Here is a 22468-nt window from a genome sequence, read left to right on the forward strand (position 1 = left end):
TTTCTCTTTCTTATGACACAGCCTCCTCCACCTCTACCTGACAGCACTCAGCAGAGTGCAATCTCTATGAAAAGTTCAACACTAGTTGACTGAATATTGAATAAGTTAAATGTAAAACATGTGAACTTGGACATGTCTTCCCATTTTTGGGTCCCATTCTCCATATTTACTATATGAGGGTTGAACTAGGCTGATACAACCTTTTTATGATACATGACTTTTTAAAACTTTTCTCCCCATGGGAACCCCACATTTTAAAAGACTATGGCAATCAATATAATTTAAAAATGTGTTAAATAGAGTTCCAACCAAGATGGAGGTGTAGGTAGAAACCCTTCCCTTCCTTGCACAACCGGAAGGAGGATAACAACCAATCTAAAATCAGTAAACAACAAGAAGTGCCAGAAAATCAAACTGCATGGAATTCCTACAACCGAGGAATTAAAGAAACAGTCAATGAGACCAACCAGACTGGTAAGACAGGTGGATGGAGAGAACCTGCAGGGAGGTGACAGACTGCACAGGCAGGGCTGGCTGAATGGGAAACAGACTCAGAGCTGACTGTGGATGATGGTGGGGGTTGCTGAAGAGGGAGAAACTCTCAGTCTAACATGAGGGTTCACTGGAAAGTGGGGCTAGAGCCTAGCAGTCAAGCTGTATTTTTTCCTCTCTGCCTCCCCTGCACAGGCAGTGCTGCAGTGCAGCAAGGAGGGTTGCTCTGTCTAGGTGAATACCAAAGGTCCTGCCCTCTTACAACTTAACAAGTGTGCTGAGACAAAGAAATATGGCCCAAATGAGAGAACAGAGCAAAACTCCAGAAAGAGAGCTAAGTGATGAGGACACAGTCAACCTCAGATAACGAGAGTTCAAAGCCCTGGTAATCAAAATGCGCACATAACTGATTGAGCTTGGTGGAAAAATGAAAGGGCAAATAAAACACACTCAGAGTGAAATAAAGAAAAATATTCAGGGAACCAATAGTGACAGGAAGGAAACCAGGACTCAAAGCAACAATTTGGAACAAAAGGAAGAAATAATCATCCAACTGGAACAGAATGAAGAAACAAGAATTCAGAAAAATGAAGAGAGGCTTAGGAACCTCCAGGACAACTTTACATGTTCCAATGTCTGAATTATAGGGGTGCCAAAAGGAGGAGAACAACAGTAAGAAATTGAAAACTTATTTGAACAAATAATGAAGGAAAACTTTCCCAATCTAGTGAAGGAAATAGACGTCCAGGAAGTCCACGAAACCCAGAGAGTACCAAAGAAGCTGGACCCAAGGAAAAATGCACCAAGGCACCTCATAATTACATTAGCCAAGATTAAAGATAAAGAGAGAATCTTAAAAGCAGCAAGAGGAAAGGAGAGAATTATCTACAGAGGAGTTCCTGTAAGACTATCTATCAACTGATTTCTCAAAAGAAATCTTACAGACAAGAAGGGGCTAGAAAGAAGTATTCAAAGTCATGAAAGGCAAGGACCTGCATCCAAGATCACTCTATCCAGCAAAGCTATCATTTAGAATGGAAGGGCAGATAAAGTGCTTCCCAGATAAGGTCAAGTTAAAGGAGTTCGTCATCACCAAGCCCTTATTATATGAAATAAGTTATGTTAAAGGGATTTATCTAAGAAATCAAAGAAAATAAAAAAAAAACTATGAACAGTAAAATGACAACAAACTCACAACTATCAACAAATGAACCTAAACAAAAAGAAAAACAACAAAAACAAAAACTAAGCAAACAACTAGAACAGGAGTAGAATCAGAGAAATGGAGATCATATGGAGGGTTTTTAGTGGGAAGGGGGAGCAGTAGTAGAAGTAGTGGGGAAAAGGTACAAGAAATAAGAAGTATAATTGGTAGGTGTAAAATAGATGGGGAGAGATAAAAAGTGGTATAGGAAACAGAGAATTAAAAAAACTTATATGTACAAACCATTGACATGAACTAAGGTGGGGAGCATACTGGAGGGTTGGGGGTGCAGGGTAGAGGGGGATAAAGGAGGAAAAATTGGGAAAGCTGTAATAGCATAATCAATAAAATATACTTTAAAAATATGTTAAATAATTTCTCTTTTAGTCTAGTCAAATTCAAATAAATTTTATGTTCCAGTTAGTCTGGGCAGCCTTTATCCAGAATATGTCTATATTCCTTTTAATTATTTTAAATATTGGGAATAGCTGGTATTTCTGTAAATCATCAGGGAATTGGAAACCCACTTAGAAACAAGTTAACTCGATGACCTCCTCGGTCCCTTCAGCTCTTCTGCTAACCATTGCCCATTTAATTTTCTTAATCCCAAAGAAGAGATTGTGCTATTAGTATTTGGCATAGGAAAAAGTGTTTTCTTTTTCTCTTCCAGGGCACCCTTTGAGGATGTTGGGATACACACCTCTAGGTGTGAAGGGCTGTATGGTTGGACAAGAAGGTAGGCACTATCCAGACAGGCCTATCTGGCCTCCACTGCACAGCAGAGCCAGCAAGTGAGGAGAAGGCAGCTCTGGGCTCAAATCGCAATGTCATCCCTCATCAGCTAGGTGACCTTCAGTCAGTTACTTAACTTTTCTGACCCGTGACCACCTGATCCACAAAATAGGCACCATAGTATTATCTCCTCCACAGGACTATTTTGAGAATTAATAATATCACACATAGAATGCCAGGCACAGCATGCAACAGCGGAACTACAAATCAGGGACTATCCATTTGGAGCTCGCTGGGTAGAAAATACACCCTGGGAAACTTCTCAGGGTCTGAGCTGGGGCTGCCCCAGCTACAAGGTCTGCTGAGAGGACCCTGAAGAAAATCAATTTTTCCTATTTTCCTATCTCTAGAAGCTGCAAGGGAGTTCTGGCATACCTGTTTTGGATTAACAGCCCCTTGGAAATTAAAAGAATGCTCTATCCCCTCCCTGGTGCCCTGGGAACCATAAAGACTTGACTGAGATCAAGTCTCTAAACTGGTCTCTGAAGACCAGGGCATAGGCCTGGAGCTGGAAGGACCCTTTGGACACTCATACCCAAAGCAAGTTTGGGAAGTGTAGTGGCCACAGTGGCCATTGCCCAGTAATATCACATGAGAAAATCAAGGGGCTCCCTGGAAATAGGAACATATTGATGTTGCCTTCTTCAAATGTACCAACTCTCATCCAAGCAGGCAAATAGGAATGTACCCATGATGAGAGGAGAGGTCACGGATAGCTGGCCTATCGTGCACAGGAGGTACGACTAAGGGGCCCCTCGAGCTCTGGGCCCCAGCAGCTGGGGGTCCTTCCCCGCAGAGGTGGGCAGTGGCTGTTCTGTCATGAGCACTGGTTTTCTCTGTACAATGTGCAAAATTGTTTAGACAATCATTTTTTATATTTTATCATTTCTAATAATGAAACTCTTTTGTGATGATGTAGTTCCGAATTGAAAGACATTGTCATCAAATAAGACCTTAGTTTCTGAAGTCTTATGAAGCTTTGAGAAACACTGGCTGGATGCCCTCCGCAAGCCCTTCCAGGGCCACCAGCTGTGGTTCTAGAATGGCAATCTCCTGTTGACGCAGCCGCTCGAACTAACCAAAATGAAAAGAAGCTTTTGCACAGTTTGACATCTTTGACAACAGGAAAAAAAGGAACAGATGTTAATTCAGATGGAGTTGCTCTTTCAGACATTAAAAAAGTCACACTAGTGTAGAAATGTGTGCAAATCGGAATGTAAAAAGAAAAAATGGAACATCTTTAAAACTTTCCAATTCTGTGGAAATCATTCATTTAAAAACATCATTAATGCCTGGCTGTTGTGGCTCAGTGGATTGAGTGCTGGCCTGCAAACCAAAGCGTTGCTGGTTCGATTCCCAGTCAGGGCACATGGCTGGGTTGCAGGCCTTGTCCCCAGTATGGGGTGTGCGAGAGGCAACCACACGTTGATGTTTCATGCCCCCTCCTTCTCCCTCCCTTCCCCTCTCTCTAAAAATAAATACAATCTTTTAAAAAATCATTATATTTAACTGTCCATTAAAAATATTCTAATAGCTTATGTAACAAGTCTGGCATGGCACTCTGCTGAACCAGACATTACTTAGGGAGGTGCAGGGTCATGGGGAGGCCCAAGGGTACCCAAGGGGCTCAGGACAGCTGCTGTTTACCAACCAGTAAGAGTAAATCTCACCGTTTGGACAATGGAACAGCTGTACCAGTGTGAGCCACCAGAATATCAGCTTTATGCTCTGTAACTCAGTGTTAGAATGAAGAACACTTATACAGGAAGGAAGGTTGGAAAATACTTACAAATTTGATAACTTCTTTATGTAACTTTTCATAGTTTATGGACTTTTGATTATCCAGGTTATTTGTGTCTGGTGTTTTTACTTGAATTATTCCAGGGAATACCTTTCCTAAAATTCAAGCAGAATCTTTCTGTAATGTTTAATGTAAAGAGGATCATTTTCATTTTATTTAAACCATACTTTTAAACAATTCTAAGCATTATATGATGATACTGCAGGAAGCCTAGATGATAAATGATAATATATGATATATGCTATATATCATAAGCAATGTATATAATAGATGATATATGATAAATGTTACCCCAAATCCCACCATACCTAACACTTTGGTATGAGGTATCCCCCACTTTTCAAAAAGTTCACTTTATGCCTCTGAGCTTTTATGAAAGACCTATAGTAGGACTTGTTTTCACCAACCAACAGGAATCTTAAGAGAATTCTTGCTTGTATGAAAAAAGGTGAAAATTGAGAATAGCATTCAGCATTTGTTTTGCAGTGAGCTGTCCCAGAGGCAGTGCACACCCTCTGCCCTGAGCACACCCTGAGCAGCAGGAGCACCTGCCCGCTCCAGCACTCAGCATCCTGGCATCCAGCCGCCACAGCTTTGGGCTGTGTCTGTGAGCAACTGTGCTTTATTTCAACTTATTTTGTGCATCCGTTAGCAAGATGTGCCCCAAAGCAATTGCTTCTTCATTTTATACCACTTAAGTTTACAAAAGATTTCATTAGGATGACCTACTTTCAGGTAGATAGGGAAACCTATATTTCTCCCAACTCCTTTTTTCCCTGTGCATGGTTTATATCATTATACTTCCAAGTTTATATCATAAATCTTCTTTACTAATTATTAAATAACAATCATTTTTCCAAATCATTACTTGGTCTTTATAACCATTATTTTTTAAAACTGCATAATATCCTCTGAAATATATGTTCCCTTCATTGATGTAGTCATTTTTTGTTTTTGGCATTTTTAATTATTTAAAAGGGGGCAAAAAAGGTCACAATGAACATCTCCATGCCCAAGACTTTCTATATTTGGGGTCATTTACTTTGAGAAGATCCCCAGAAATGAGATTATTAGTAACAAAAGTAAGAACATCCTTCTGGCTTTTGAAACACCTCTAACCCCTGTGGCCAATCAGTTTGTTTTCTGTGCAATTGATTTGCTCTAGCAAGGGGGATAGTTCTCATTCACAAAACATACAAAAATTTATTATACAAGAAACAGCCTTGGACCTTCATAGCACATAGCTGATCTAACGAAAAAAGTGTTATGTCAAGGTTATGGTGATCAGTACCTGAAGTCCATCTCTAGACCTGACAGGCTCTTACGGTTCTAAAAATGGGGTTTGCTGTCAGGAGCAAGCAAATCCTATGACAGAGAACTGACCAAACCCAGAATACCAGGCTCACAGGCTTGTGGGACCATGTGGTCTCAAGGTGTATCAGTGCCCCCAGGTAACAGCACTGCTTTGTGCAGTCTTTGGATACTTTTTCAGGGCCCGTCATTCTCATTTTGTTCGCACAACACCATTCCCTTGACAGGTGAAGGGAAGAGAACTTCAGGTCTAGCCCACACACCTGACGGTTCATTTCCGCTCACACTTGGTTCCACTGAGACAAAGGCAGGAGCTATTGTTCTACGTTGCAGGCCTTTGCTGCCTTCAAATTTTCCCCTCTCTAGTATTCCATCAGCTCTTTTGGACATTAGTTTAAGTTTTCTATTCCACTTTAGGTATGAGATGCAGCTCTGCAGGGTTCTTCCTTTGTAACTCACCTTTTTTGCAGATGGAAGAATTATAGTAAAACCCATCTATACACAGGCACACATGTGTACTATTCAGATTAACACAGTAAGAGCCACCGGCACAGGACTCAACTTGGCAAAGATCTGAGATGGAGCAAAAAGAGATGAAAAAATACACAGGTCAGCAAATAACACCCAGAAACATGCTTTTCCATTCTCATGTCCACCTCCTGGGCACTTTCTATTCCTTGGCTGTATTATTTCAGGGCAAACCCTTAGAAAAGCTAGAAATAAGTACACATTTTCTAATGTATCTAGGGAGTTTGTTGCTGAAATTCAGGAACAAGTGCTGTCTACAATAAAGGTCAGAGGTTGGTGGGGAAGGGTGTGTTCAGAGTAGTCTTCTAATCCAAGGAGTCAGGAGTGTTTGGGCCTCAAGGACCTTCCTAGAACCTTGATGTCTGATCTTTTAACATTAGATAGGGCTTCTCACAACTATTTTATAGAAAGCATCATATTTTTAAGAAAGGTATATATACCTGTCTCATAGGGAGGAATATGCAGGAGGATCCCAAAAGAGACTGGATGTTATATGCTGTTATACCATGTTAGCATGCATGGTATAAAGATCCGTAATGAAAGAAAACGGATGTTAAGGGCAGAATGTGGATTAAGTCACTGAAAATTCTAAGAGTAATCGATGAAATGACACTCCCTTTCTGAGTGGACTACTTGAACAAGTGGCAAGAATAACATTGTAATTGTTTTTACACCACTGGCTGGTTCTCACAGACCAGGATGGGTGCAGCATCTTTTCTAGCTTCAGAGATCAGATGGGGCTCAAGCAAAAAAGGTTGGTAGCCAAATGGTGATCCTGGCTGGCCATGTTCTTCATCTCTTTCAAATGAAATGACTCTGAGCCTTGATTTCTGAATAAATTGTCTGGCAACCTTCAGAGATGTCTGAATGCTTATGAATCTATAGGTAGAACTAGATTTTTAAAAAAAATCTACATATCAGGTACATGCTCTTTTTGTGATTAAGAAAGGGAAATATACAAAAACACAAATACATATGTTTATATTTGTGCAGATTACCTAAGGAGGGAGAAGCAAGAAACTGGCCATGGGGAAGGAAACTGGAAATCTGGGCCCTAGGGGTCGAGGATGGGAGGGAGGTTTGGTTTTTACTGCACCTATTTTTACCACATCTATTTTTACCTTGTTTAAGCTTCTTTTTCCATAACAATGGGCCTAATTTATTTTTATTTAAAATATAAAAGTAAATAGTGCTGATGAGAATGTGGAACAGCATTGCTGGTGGGAATGCAAAATGGTACAGCCACTTGGAAGGCAGTTTGGGGATTTCTTACAAAACTAAACCGATTCTTACCATATGATCTAGAGTGTGATCCTTGCTATTTACCCAAAGGAGTTAAAAACATATGTCCCCTCAAAAACCTACACGCTGCTACTTGCAGAGGCTTTATGCATAAATGCCAAAAACTTGGAAACAACTAAAATGTCCTTCAGTAGGTGAATGGATAAACAAACTGTGGTACATCCAAATTGTGGACTATTATTCAGAGAAAAAAAAAGGAAATGAACTTTTTAGCACTAAATTATAATCAAACCATGAAAGGACATGAAGGAAACTTAAATGCATATTACCAAGTGAAAGAAGTCAACCTGAAAAGCTGCAGACTGTGTGATTCCAACTACATGATATTCTGGAAAAGGCACAACTATAGGTAGTTAAAATATCAGTGGTCGCCAGGGGTTGGAGGGAGAAAAGAATGAAGTGTTGGAGCACAGAATACTTTTAGGGCAGTGAAAATAATCTATGTGATACTATAAAGATGGTATATGCATTTTTCAAAACTCATAGTATGCACCAACCCCACCAGGGAACCCTCACGTAAACTTCGGACTTTGGGTGAGGATGGCACGTCAGTGTAGGCCCATCGCTTGTAACAAACACGCTGCTGTGGCTGGGATGTTGACAATGAGGGAGGTTGTGCATATGCAGTATTTGGGACATATGGGAAATCTCCATACCTTCCTCTCAATTTTGCTGTGAATCTAGGCCTGCTCTAAAAAATGAAATCTATTTTTAAAATTCCTTTTAAAAAAGAGTTTTAAAAAATGCTGCATGGGACAAAAGGAGGCATAGTGCAGTAGTATCTCATGAACAACAGTAAGGCTTACCCTCTGACAAGATGTAAGCCAATATTCTATGTGAAATAAATGGCTTTTTTAAAAAGCCTCAATCACATTGCAAGGATGATTTGGGAAACTGAGGCAAGAAACGGAGTGAAGCTCCATTTTGGACCCAGCAGACAAGTCACTGCTGGGATGACTTCTCTCTGGCAATAAAGGAGAGGCATGGCTTGCCTGGTGGACCAGGAATGAAGTCACTGTACGTTATGTCTGGAAGGTTTTGGTGGCTACTTATTTTAGTCACACCTTAGTACAGAGGAGTAAGTTGAAGCCCAGAGAAAAGTGGTTTGCCCCACTCCCCACAGTTAGTGATGGGGCCAGAGCACAGTGAAAGTCTGGGGAAGCAGAAATGGCTTAGAAGAGCTCCCTTCCCTGACTCCAGGGAAGCTGACTGTGTAGCTAGCTGTGTCCCACTTGACCTAGCCTTCAGAGTGGCCCCTCCAAACATGAAAGACTGTAAACAAGGTCTTAGATACAGGTTCTGGATCCATTTGCCTAGTCACCCATTTTTTAGATCTATCTCAGGACACTGGAAAAGACAAGATCTAAGTGTGGGACTTGCTCTTTGACCTTGGGAAGTTGCGGCTCTTGCTGGGCCTCTGTTTCTCTTTGTGAGAACAGCAGGGTTTATCCGGATCCTTCAAGCCTCAGTCTGAGGATTCTTTTAGCTAGGGGTTGGCAAACTACAACTTATGAGCCAGATCTGGCCAATCTTCTGTTTGTTTGTTTGTCTATAAATTAAGTTTTATTGTTGACACAACCAGGCTCATTCATTTACATATTGACTATAACGGCTTTTATGGCAAAATCACAGGGTGGAGCAGTCACAAGAGAGACCCTGTGGTGGCCCACAAAACCTAAAGTGTGCACTAGCTTGCCTTTATCAGTAAAGTTTGCTGACCCCTATTCTAGACCATGCTTTGGGAAATGAGTCAAGTGGTTTCTGTTTCAACAACTTTGGCTCGAGGTCAACTGCTGGTGTCCCCAGAACATCTGTCCTTTGGACAATGACCCTGGTCACGTCCAGGACTGTTTGAGCACTGCTGTTTGGCTTTTTATCCCTCAGGCTCAAACTCCACAAATTGGCTCAAACTCCCAATTAGAATGATCAGCCACCATCATAACTTGTTCTATTTCTTGATAATATCTGATAAGGAGGCAGGGTAGAATTGACTCTTTCTTTAGGTAAAGGAGCTAGACCAGTGGGGCTGAAGAGTTGGTGCTTATTTGGGCCTCACCTTCACTGAGAAACTGAAACTATTTCCAAAAACCTCCCAGGGAGAGGGCAACTACAGAAATAGTTTTTATAAAGTCCAGGTTCATAAAAATATTTTATGTCGAGCAAGTAGCTTGAGGTAGGATGGTTAGTAAAGAAAGGAGAACAGAATGGAACTGTGGGTAATTTTTTAGGGTCTCTGACAACACTGCTAGCCTTTTTTACTCAGATTTTTTAATTTCAAGGGTTTATATCCCAGGACACCTTGTGTCTCTTCAAGCTCTTTCCTGTTCCAGCAGAGCGTATTTGCCTACCGCCCTCCACAAACCTGACTCCTCAGTGAGGTGTTTGTACGGGAGCCACTCTTACTTGCGGTATCAGGGTTTGGGTTGCTAGTTTTTAGCGAAGTGACATTGCTGGAAGTCACTGAAGGGACAGTCCCTAGGGAATTATCTTTTATGAATGTTGTAGGAGCCGTCGGGGTAACTGGTGCGGGAGTTGTGTTGTTGGTACCTGCGGGAGCTGTCGGGGTGGCAGGCGTGGGCACTGTGTTGTTGGCACCTGTGGACGTCACGTTGTTGACACCTGTGGGAGTGGTGGGGCCAGCGGACGCGGACGTGGTCGCGCTGTTGGCACCCGCGGGAGTGGTGGGGCCAGCGGATGCGGACGTGGTCGCGCTGTTGGCAGGTGCGGGAGTGGTGGGGCCGGCGGACGCGGACGTGGTCGCGCTGTTGGCACCCGCGGGAGTGGTGGGGCCGGCGGATGCGGACGTGGTCGCGCTGTTGGCAGGTGCGGGAGTGGTGGGGCCGGCGGACGCGGACGTGGTCGCGCTGTTGGCAGGTGCGGGAGTGGTGGGGCCGGCGGACGCGGACGTGGTCGCGCTGTTGGCAGGTGCGGGAGTGGTGGGGCCGGCGGACGCGGACGTAGTCGTCGCGCTGTTGGCAGGTGCGGGAGTGGTGGGGCCGGCGGATGCGGACGTGGTCGCGCTGTTGGCAGGTGCGGGAGTGGTGGGGCCGGCGGACGCGGACGTAGTCGTCGCGCTGTTGGCAGGTGCGGGAGTGGTGGGGCCGGCGGACGCGGACGTCGTCGCGCTGTTGGCAGGTGCGGGAGTGGTGGGGCCGGCGGACGCGGACGTCGTCGCGCTGTTGGCACCCGCGGGAGTGGTGGGGCCTGCGGATGCGGACGTCGTCGCGCTGTTGGCAGGTGCGGGAGTGGTGGGGAGGGCAGGAGCAGTTCCGGTGTTGCCAGTAATCGCAGTGGGGGTAGAACTTGTAGCAGCTGTGGCTGAAGTGGCAATAGGCATGAGGAACAAAGATACCAAGTTTCAGAAGACTGAACGTTAAATATATAATGGCAATTGTTATTTAATACAAGAGTTGACCCTTGAAAAATGCAGGTCTGAACTGCGTGAGTTCATTTATACTAGGATTTAAAAAATGAAACCTGTGTTGTTCAAGTGTCAGCTGTAATTGACACCCAATTAATTCTTTTCTGAAAAATAAATGCAATATATCCTCAAATAATGTTGTTCTCATTCAACATCTTTTTGCTATAACTTTGGTGCGATATTGTAGGAACTTAACTATTGTTTGTATTAATTTACCTATGGTATAACTGGTTTCATTATACATCACTTTGCTTTAAGTTGTAGAATCTATCTACAATGTTAGATGAGAACTTACTGTGTAGTTGGCCACATTAAAACCCAAAATACGTGACTTCCAAAAACACACACCAAAAAACCACACAATAGATCAAATTAAAAATTAACTAGGCAAAACAGGGAAATGTTACTAAAAATATGACAAAGAGTTCATGAGCACCAAGAAGTAATATTTATGCCTGTAGTCGCAGAACTGTCAATCTGGGTTTCATATTCCTCAGAGTAGCCCTCAGTGAGGACAATTAAAAGTGTCACCAGGTGGCGCTGTTATAGCCTGGAAGTGAAATCCTTTGTCTTTTAACAGTTCAAGGCAATTGCCAGAATTTTCCATTACATGGAATTTTAGCTGTTGATAGATATGAGGGAGAGAAGGGAAAGAATGTGTTTAAAGAATTATGAAATTAAAAAAAACTTATTAAGTGTGTATTAAACTTGTTCCAAAAATATTTTTCTAGTAACATTTACCCATTAATAATTTTAGACACGTGAACTTTTTAGAGTAGAATGGAGATGGTCTTTGCCCTAAGGGCTATGGTGATCATCTAAGTTGCCTTTTTTTAACTGTTAAGATTCCTTGGACATATGGGTCAGTAAATGCCTAGAACCCTTATTGTCATTAAGAACTCAGACGTGGACAATCAGTTAAAAAATTATTAAGAAAAGTGAGAAAACAATTTCTATGAATATGGAAAAGTAATGAGGATCCCCCCCAGGTCTGAGTCCCTGGCTCTCCACCTGAACAGGGACTGGCTTAAACAGTCATTCCCAAGAGATAAGTAATTGCTCTTCTGGGGGCAGAAAAGAGTCCAGATTTCTGATCAAGATGGCAGCATACATAAACACAGCTTACCTTCTCTCATAGCCACATAAAATTACAACTAAACTATAGAACAACCATCATTCAGAACCGTTAGAAATTATAGAAATAAAGAACAAAATACACTGAGACTGGTAGGAGGGGCAGAGACGTGTATGAACTGGTTCCACTGCCATAGATAAAAATGTGGGAGATAAAAACTGGGAGGGATACCTCAGGAGCAAGGGGTCTCAGCCCCACATGAGGCCCCCTGGCCCAGGGTTTCAGAGCCAGGAAGATAAGTCTCCATAACTTCTGGTTGCAGAAACCAGCTGGGATGGAGGCTGTGGAAGACAGAAACTGCTGGAATCCCTGGTAGTTCCTTTTAAAGGGCCCAAGCACAGACTTACTCAGACTCACTCCCTCTCAGCTCTAGCCTGAAGGCAGCAGCTTGAAAGGCACCAGAGACATATGGGGAGAAGCTGCATTGTCTGGAACCAGGACAAGAGATAGGGGACAGCTTTCTACCAGACAAAAGTATTGGCAGAGGCCATTATTCCTTTTCTGAGCCCTCCTCCTGCAGAGCTACAGAGCCAGCAGGCAGGCACCATATCTGACACTTGTCAACCTGGCTCACACTGTTTGCCCCACCCTGGGGATTCCCTGAGACCCGGTCCCAACCAACATTCAGGCACACCCAACCAATGGCTTTTCCAGTGGCTTTTCCATATGAATGGCTTGTCTTGGCCTACATTTCAGATTTCCTTAAATTATCTCAAACAAGCAGCATCTGGCTTCAGTGAGCCCTGTACCTCTTCCTAAGTGGCCCTAGGTCTGCCACTAGCAGCAGCCAGCCTTGGTCACAGTTAGGTCTTGCCTGGGCACCTCCAAGCCCAGCAAAAGTAGCACCAATCTTTGGGTCATTTTGTAGCTTATGCTGTGTGACCACCGACTGAACACAGATGGTGGCTGACCATGGATGTGTCAAGAGCACTGAAGGCTCAACTACAACAGGAGGGTGTACTCAGCCCACACAGTGGGCACACCTTGAACACCCAACTTGGGTAATAGAGGAGGCTGTGCCACTGGACTGTACAGGACACCTGCTACATTAGGAAACACTACCAAGCCTGGGAGATGTAGCAGCTCTACCTAATACACAGAAACAAACACAGGGAGCCTGCCAAAACTAGGAGACAAAAAAACATGGCCCAAATGAAAGAACAGAAGAAAACTCCCGGGAAAGAACTAAACAAAATGGAGACAAGCAATCTGCTAGATGTAGAGCTTAAAACACTATAAAAATATAAAACAGTTATAAGGATGCTCAGTGAACTTAGAACTTGAACAGCATAAAAAACGGCATAGAATCCATAAAAAAGAACCAGTCATAAATGAAGGATACACTAATTAAAATAAAAAACAATTTACAGGGAATCAACAGTAGAGTAGATAAAACTGATAATAAATTCAGTGATTTGGAATATAAGGAAGCAAAAAATAACCAAACAGAATGCCAAGAAGAAAAATGAATCCAAAAAATGAAGCTAGTGTAAGGAGTCTCTGGGAAAACTTTGAGCATACCAACATTCGCATCATAGGGGTGCGAGAAAGGAAAAGAGAGCAGGAAATTGGAAACCTATTTTAAAAAATAATGAGAGAAAACATCCCTAACTTGGAGAAGGAAATAGACATACAAGTCCAGGAAGCACAGAGTCCCAAACAAGATAAACTCAAAGAGGTCCACCCCAAGACACATCATAATTACAATGCCAAAGGTTAAAGATAAAGAGAGATTCTTAAAAGCAGCAAGAAAAAAGCAGTCAGTTACCTAAAAAGAGCCCCCAGCTTACTGTCAGCTGACTTCTCAAAAAAAAACCCAAACTTTTCAGGCTAGAAGGGATTGGCAAGAAATATTCAAAGTGATGAAAAGCTTACCTACAACCAAGATTATGCTACCCAGAAAAGCTATCATTTAGAATTAAAGGACAGATAAACAGCTTCCCATACAAGAAAAAGCTAAAAGAATTCATCACCACCAAACCAGTATTATATGAAATGTTAAAGGATCTTCTTTAAAAAGAAGAAGAATATAAAAGATATGAAGAGTAAAATGACAACAAATAGCCCTGGCTGGTATAGCTCAGTGGACTAAACATGGGCCTACAAACCAAAGGGTCACTGGTTCAGTTCCCACTCAGGATACATGCCTGGGTTGCAGGCCAGGTCCCCGGTAGGGGGCATGTGATAAGCAACCACACATTGATGTTTCTCTCCTTCTCTCTCTTCCCCCTTTCCCCTCTCCCTAAAAATAAATAAATAAAATATATTTTAAAAAATTACAACAAATACAGCTATTAAAAATTGAATCTAAAAAACAAGTAACAAACAAGCAGAACAGAAACAGAATCATACATACAGAGAACATTTTGATGGTTGCCAGGTATGAGGGGGTTGTTGGGATGGGCAAAAAAGGTGAGGGAATTAAGAAGTACAGTTGGTAATTGCATAATAGTTATAGGAATGTAAAGTACAGCATAGAGCCCTGGCTGGTGTGGCTCAGTGGACTGAGCACAGGCATGCAAACCAAAAGGTCACCGGTTCAATTCCTGGTCAGGGCACATGCCTGGATCATGGGCCAGGTCCCCACTGGGGGTGTAAGAGAGGCAACCAATTCATAAATGTATCTATCACATATTGATCTGTGTTTCTCTCCCTCTCTTTCTCTCTCCCTTACCCTCTCTCTAATAATAATAAAATAAAATCTTTAAGAAAAAGAAAAAATGTACAGTATTGGAAATAGCATAGCCAAAGAACACATATGCATGACCCATGGACATGGACAATGGTGTGGGATTGCCTGAGTGAGCAGAGGGTCGGGGGCAGATGGGCGGAGGGAAACAAAGGGGGAAAATTGGGATGACTGTAATAGCACAATCCATAAAATATAATTAAAAAATACTTTAAAAAAGAAAATAGTCTACCAGCCAGTCATTTTGACTGCTGCTACTCCTATTCCTACTATTCACATTTATCAAGGGCTTATCCTGTGCCTGGTAGGACCTGGGACATAGATGTGAGAGACACATTTAATAGAAGACTGAACCAATAGTCAGAGGGGTTAAGAGGTTTACCTGGGGGTAAACCTTTAATTCCCACATATAAGGGGGCACAAGACTCTGATGGCAGAAGCAGAGATTAAACCAGGTCCCTATAGTGCCTAAGGGTCCAAATGACATGTGCAGGTCAAAGAGCAGGGCACAGGGCCCTTGGAACCTACCAAGTCATGCTTCTCTGGTCTCAGGAACTCTTAAGGACAAATCTCTGGTTTGCTGAACCCCAACTCTTAGTCCAGAGGCCTCCTTACTACTGTTCTATCTACCTTCATCACAGACTGAAATGCCTTGTGTCTTTGAGCGAAGTTGGAGAGGAAATTTCATCCACAATATAGCCCATCTGTTGGGCTGTGGGAATTAGCAGCTAAAGCCTGTTGATTCCACCTCAAAGACAACAAACATGATTAAAAGAATATAAAGTTTTTAAATATTCCTTACCTGAAATTACAAAAAGGAGGGTGAAAAGAGTGAGGTGAACAAAGGCTTGCATTTTCAATCTTCTTGCTAGGTAATCCAAGGAGGAAATGGTTCCCCCCACCCCAACTATCTTTAGTTTTAACTCTCTTTCAGGTACAAAGTCCAGTCATTAACTGACGTCAGATCAGCCAAAGGCAATTACTCCTTAACGTTGGTCATATACTCTAGGTCTCAGTTGAGTTTTTCAGATAGAAGAGATAAACCTGGCCTTCTGAACTCTTTCTGACTCATAGTCCAAAATAACTCAGGAGAGCTCAAACATCCTTGAGAGGTGGGGTGGTGGTGGCAGGTAATGGCAGTTAATCTCTTTATAGCCCAAACGTCCTCAACCTACCCCCTTTTAGGAGGTCAGGATTTCCTTAACACAGGGCTATCATCTGTGATTCAGTCACCCCCCCACACCCCACCCCACTGATCCAGGAAATCCATTTTCTCCCCCCCAACCCCCCGTGGCTCCAAGAATCCCTGAGGAGTGCTTACATGTTTCCCCTGTTTGTTGTTAGCTCTTGTCCCCTTTCACTGTGGATCACTGCTCTGGGCCTGACAGTCACATCCAGCAACTTGGTCTCCAAGCTTTGGTGCTGTCCACAGATTCACAGATCACACTACCTGGCCACAGCCTCCCAGCCTTGCCGCACCCTCCCCCCACCTCCATTAATATCCTCAAACACAGTTAATATCAATTTTTGTGATATTTAACCTAAGTTTACTGCAGGCTTGTGGGTGAGAGGTCAAGAAGAGGGAAATACAGTGTAGAAAAGGGAAAAATTGAGAACAGATGACTCCATCTCTTCATTCCTGGTTGTTCACTGCTCATGGAGCCGCCTCCCGGTTTCTCTACTTACCTGCTGCTCTTCAGCCCCTGACCTCTCACCCCATTTCAGGAACCAGCTTATCCATTGGATGAGGATCTTCTTAATCCAGTCCTCCCTCTTTAAAACCCAGGACCCCAACTCCCCGGGGGGTGTAGCCCCAGCCTGAGGAACATAGCCAATTAACACCTTGTGAATATTAGCCAGAGCTTTAACCTTGACCTTAGTGAAAACAAAATTTTTCATATTATTACATAGCAGGTTACTTTCTTGTTGTCTCAAAAGTCTCCATTCAACAATGTGATTTGGGGTTGGCTTAGCAAGCTAAAAGGTCCATTTACATATCTTTCCCAAGCAAAGACACCTCTCAGGCCCATGTTTTGTGCTGTTTTCTTAACTTGAATGATTCCTGGCATGAGAAGATAAACAAAAAAGCCTTTTAAAAATCTTTTTTTTCTTTTAAAAGTCACTTTATTGAGGTAGATATAATTTGATCAATAGATAAATCCACTTAAAGTGTAAAATTCCATGAGTTTTGATAGATGTATATACAAGTGAATGCACCATCACAATCAAAATACAGAATGTTTCTATCACACCCTGAGGTTTTCTCTCTCCCCTTCACAATTTATTCCTCCCTTTTCCTCCAAACCCAGGCAACCACTGATCTGCTTTTTGTCACTAGAGAGTAGTTAGCTTTTTCTAGAATTGTATAAAAATGGAGTCATACAGTGTGTACTATATGTTTGGCGTCTCCTTCTCAGCACAATCATTTTGAAATTCTTCCACGTTACTGTATGTATCAGCCCTTCCTCCCTCCCTTCTTTCCTTCCTTCCTGCATTCCTGCGTTCCTGCATTCCTTCCCTTTCTTCTTTCTTTTACAATATTATTGACATATAATTTATGTATAGTAAAATGCAAGTACTATTTAAAGTCTTGACATAGGCATACAGCCATGAAAGTATCGCTGTAATCAAGATATCAAACATTCTCATAATCCCCAAACGTTCTCTTGTGTCCATCCTTCCCCGCATCCCCGGTCTGCGGTGACCGCTGATCTGGTTTCTGTCACTACAGGTTAGTTTGCATTTTCTAGAATTTTATGTAAATGCAATCATACAGATGTACTGGGTTTGGGGTTTTTACTTTTTGATCTGGATCCTTTTACTCGGCATAATTATTTTAAGATTCATTCATGTTGTATGTATTAATAGTTTTTTTCTTATTTCTGAATAGTGATAATAGATATGCTGGATATATCATGGTTTATCTATTCATCTGTTGATGGACATTTGACTTGTTTCCAGTTTTTCAACTATTACAAAAAAAAGGTGTTATGAGTAATTATGTACATGCCCTTGTGTGGGTATATGCTTTCATTTCTCTTGGGTAAATACTCAGGAATGAAATGGCTTCATCATATTGTAGGAATATATTTAACTTTTAAAAAATCATGAAAGTGTTTTTCATAGTTGTACCATTTTATATTCCCATCAGCGACATATGAGCTTCAGCTGCTACTCACCCTTGTCAACACTTTGTTACTATCAGTCTTTTAATATTAAGCATCCCAAAGGGTAGGTATGTACTCTACATACTCTCACTTTGGTTATAACTTGTATCTCCTGATGACAAATGACACTGAGCATCTTTTTTTTTCCACACAGTGGTAACTTTTATTTATTTATTTATTTATTTTATTTTTATTGTACCCTTTCCCATTACCATTTAGTCTCCTTATACCTTTCTCCCCTGAGCATCTTATCATGTGCTTATTAGCCATGCATATCCCCTCTTTTGTAAAATATTTTTTGAATGATTTGCCCAATTTTTAGTTGAGTTGTATGTTGTCTTATTTTTGAGTTGTAAGAGCTCTTTACACATGTATTGCAAAGATGGCCTCCCTTTGCCATTTTAACATGGCATTTCAACCTACTACATTCACTTTATAAAAGGCTAACCAGGAATCTAGGAAAATTTTAAAAGTGGCATGAGGTCACAAAATTAGCTGCAGGGTCTCAAATCCTGTCTCCTGAATGAGGAACAGCTCACTGATCTATCTTGTCTTGGGTTCATGATATCAAGAGAGTAGGACCCACGGAGCCAACATCTGCTAATGCCATTATATTACATCAGTGTCAATATTTACTCTGGTTTTCTGTATCACTTCGGGGCTGCACATAAAATGTAGAGTGACCAGGAAGGGATGGAGGCCCACTAAACACCTGCCTGCCTTACTCATCCGTGGCCTTACCTAGGAAAACATAGTCAATGAGAAAGTCAGGCAGCCTTCACAGTGTGAACCAGCAATCATCCTTTTATATGCCCCCTCCTAACCAAACCACATCAGGTTGCAACACCCCCAAATTATAGACACAAGATACACAGAAGTTCTCATTAAGGGAAATGCTTCTTCCTTCCCGCCACTGTTTCCTGGCATGTGGAGGGGACTCAGTGAGTGTCATGCTCCTGGTCTCTGGGCATGCCTTTATTCACTCTGCCCTAAGTGAGATGAAGTGAGTTATTTCAGAAGAATAAATTGGGAACACTCACCTCAGATCCTGCCTTTTGCCTTCTGCAGGAGAACCTAAATATTCACAACTGTTGTACCTGGGAGGAAAAGGTGTCAGCATTAGGAAGCCCTAAGCCACATTCTCCAAAATACATGATATTTTGTGTCCGGTTATCATATTTCTTATCTTGTTTCTCACATGATTCAACATCTGGGTGAGGGAAAGGGATGATATTTTTAGTACAACCCTGGCTATATTCTAGTTGTGTATCTATAAATCAAGAACACAGACTCCATCTTTCCATAGAAACAATGTTAATGCACTAGAAGGAAAAAGATCAGGAATAGGTTTTTGGAGTCCTGACTTGTAAAACTCCACAATTGCTTAAATACTCATTCCACTGAGTTTAGTCAGCTTTAAACACACACACACACACACCCTCCCTCCCCCACTCCCCCATTTCTCATTATCATCTATCTTCTGGAATTAACAGGCTCTTGGAGAAGTTATATGAATGGGACTTTCCCCCGGAAGTAGTTTGAATTCTCACCTACTTCCTTCTCCACTGGCAGAGTGAGATTAAGGGGAAGTTTGACTAAGGTCAGAGCAGCTACAAATTGTAATTCAGGTTTCAACCTACAGGAAGTGAGTGATTCTAGAGAGCATAACCACTCTCAGGGATGTTAGTGCTGGGCCTGGGTTGGTTGCTCTTTAAGAGGAAAATTGTCAACAACAGATGGAAGCAGGCCTACCCCTGTTTGAGATTTGCAATTGTTTTTGCTTTGCACCTGTCATGATGCCTTTCCCAACCCAGTTATTCCTAAAGTGAGAAATGATGTGATGAGGTCAGTGGCTCTCAAACTGTGTTCCCCAGACCAACAGCACCAGCATGGCTTGGAACCTTTCTGCAAATGCACATTTCAAGCCCCAGACCAGACCTACTGAATCAGCTGTCTGTGTTTTAACAAGACTCTCAGTAACTCTGAGAGGTCTAGTGGCACAAAAGATCTCAAGTGGTCCACGGACACAGCATGAGAGAACATCAACTCACTTAGAGGGGGAAAATAATTGCTTTTCAAATTTACTTTAATCATTCTGTTTATACCAGGAGAAAACCTCATTTACGGCTAGTGTATCTTTAACTGTCTCTCCAATACTTGTGTATTTCCCTTTACAAGGAAGAGAGAGGAGGCCTAGGTGCAGAGCCTTTCATAATCAAAGATATATGCCTACAATATAGTAACACTTTATTTTTATTGTGTTTCTTTTATGGTGATTAATTTTGGCAAAGAAAACTAGTGTTTTATTTGAGGTGATGATGTAAAGTTTATTTTATTTATTTATTTACTTAATCATAAAATTTTAAAAATACATTTTACTGTTTATGCTATTACAGTGAATCCCAAATTTTTCCCCTTTACCAGCTCCACCCAGTATACTCCATTCCCTCTGGCAATCCCCACTCTCCACCTTCATTCATGCCCAGGGGTCATGCATATAAGTTCTTTGGCCACTCAATTTCCTATACTGTTCTAAACACTCCCCTTTCTATTCTGTGCCTACCAATTTGAACTTCTTAATCCCCTCACCTCTTCACCCATTCCCCCACACCCCCCTCCCATCTATCAAATATCAAATGCTCTTTTATCCATGATTTTTCTCCATTCTTCTCATTTGCTTAGTTTGTTTTTTAGATTCAATTGTTGATAAAAATGTATTTATTGCCATTATACTGTTCATAGTTTTTTATCTTCTTTTTCCTAAATAAGTCCCTTTAACACTTCATATAATAATGGTTTGGTGATGACGGATTCCTTTAGCTTCACCTTGTCTTGGAAGCTCTTTATCTGCCTTTTGATTCTAAATAGTAGCTTTGCTGGGTAGAGCAATCTTGGCTGTAGGTTGCTTTTTGTGACTTTGAATATTATTGTGAGTTCCTTCTTAACTGCAAAGTTTCTTTTGAGAACTCAGCTGACAGTCTTATGGGAACTCCCTTGTAGATAACGAACTGCTTTTCTCTTGCTGCTTTTAAGATTCTCTCTTTATCTTTAACCTTTGGCATTTTAATTATGATGTGTCTTGGTGTGGGCCTCTTGGCAACCATCTTGTTTGGGACACAATGGGCTTCCTGGACTTGCATGTCTATTTCCTTCACCAAATTAGGGAAGTTTCCTTTCATTATATTTTCAAATAGATTTCCAATTTCTTGTTCTTTTTCTTCTCCTTCTGGTACCCCTATGATGCAAGTGTTGGAATATTTGAAGTTGTCCTTACACTCTCCTCATTTCTCATTTTTTTGGATTCTTTTTTCTTCTTGTTCTGATTGGATTGGATGTTTTTTGCTTCCTTGTGTTCTAAATAATTGATTTGATTCTCAGCTTCATCTACACTACTGTTGTTTCCTTGTAAATTGTTCTTTATTTTGGTTCATGTATCCTTCGTTTCTGACTGGATCTTTTTTATGCTGTTGAGGTTCTCACTAATTTCCTTGAGCACCCTTATAACCAGTGGATTGAACTCTACATCTGATAGATTGCTTGTGTCCATTTTGTTTACATCCTATTTCTGAAGTTTTGTTCTGTTTTTTCACTTGGGCCATGTTTCTTTGTCTCCTCATTTTGGCAGCCTCCCTGTGTTTGTTTCTATGCCTTAGGTAGAGCTACTTTGACTCCCTGTCTTGGTAGCATGGCCTAATGTAGTACATGTCCTGTGGGGTCCAGTGGCATAGCCTCCCCTATCACCCAAGCTGGGTACTCAAGGTGGGCCCTCCACATGGGCTGAGTACACCCTCCTCTTGTTGTTGAGCCTTGGTTGCTGATGGTAGATCAATGGGAAGGATTTACTCAGTTCAGTCACTCAGCTGCAAGGACTGGCTGTGGCCACTGGCCACCCACCACCACCCTCTGTGGAGTATCAGCTATGCAGGAGCAGGGGTGGTGGTGCTCCAATGTCGTCTGTAGCTGTCCACTGGGTGTGCGCGGTCTGGGGTTTCCTGAGTGGTGCAGGCCAAGGTCAGCCCTGACCTGTGTTCTTCCAAGGGCTATCTGCAGATGGCTGTTACTTGTACTGGGCTTGGAGATTCCCAGGTGAAGCCAAGCTGTGAACCTAGACTGGCTGCTGCTAGTGCTGGGCCTGGAGCTACTCAGTAAGTAGTACAGGGGCTGGGGCCTCACTGAAGCTGGTTGTTGTTTGTTTGAGAGGATGTAGGAAATTGTGAATCATGAGCCAAGATGAGCCATTCATATGGAAAAGCCACTGTTAACAGCCTGGGTGGGCCCATAAATTGGGTGGGTCCATAAGTTGGGTGGGGTAGAGTCTTTGGGAATCTCCAAGGCTGGTCAAACAGTGTTAGCTAGGTTGATGGAGTTTCAGATATGGCCCCCACATGCTGGCTCTCTGGCTCTGTTGGGAGAGGGTTCAGAAGAGGAACAGTGGCCTCTGCCCACCTTTCTGTCTGGGAGAAAGTTGTCCCCCAGCTCTCACCTTGATGCAAGCCACTACAGTTTCTCCCTGTATGTCACTGGTGCCTTTCAAGCTACTACCATGGTGCTGGAGCTCAGAGGGAGTGAGTCTGAGTAAGCCTATGTGTGAGTTCTTTAAGGGGAACTGCTTGGGACTCCACACCT

At 42.2% G+C, this 22468-nt stretch overlaps 1 protein-coding gene across 2 annotated transcripts in view; it reads right to left on the reverse strand.

The window, feature by feature from the left end:
* MUC13 (mucin 13, cell surface associated) overlaps nucleotides 1-15626 on the reverse strand; it is a 33316-nt gene extending 17690 nt beyond the window's left edge. For both annotated transcript variants that reach the window (XM_045851416.1, XM_045851415.1), the window contains exons 1-4: nucleotides 15478-15626; nucleotides 9978-10748; nucleotides 6060-6173; nucleotides 4278-4384 (exon numbers count right to left, since the gene is read on the reverse strand). In XM_045851416.1, the coding sequence (XP_045707372.1) occupies nucleotides 4278-4384; nucleotides 6060-6173; nucleotides 9978-10748; nucleotides 15478-15529 (1044 nt within the window). In that variant the 5' untranslated portion in view covers nucleotides 15530-15626. The remainder of the gene's footprint in view (nucleotides 1-4277; nucleotides 4385-6059; nucleotides 6174-9977; nucleotides 10749-15477) is intronic.
* Nucleotides 15627-22468: the final 6842 nt, after the last annotated feature.

The sequence above is a fragment of the Phyllostomus hastatus genome, unplaced genomic scaffold (genome assembly GCF_019186645.2).
Source record: "Phyllostomus hastatus isolate PE091 unplaced genomic scaffold, TTU_PhHast_1.1 phas_contig_86, whole genome shotgun sequence".
Taxonomy (NCBI): domain Eukaryota; kingdom Metazoa; phylum Chordata; class Mammalia; order Chiroptera; family Phyllostomidae; genus Phyllostomus; species Phyllostomus hastatus.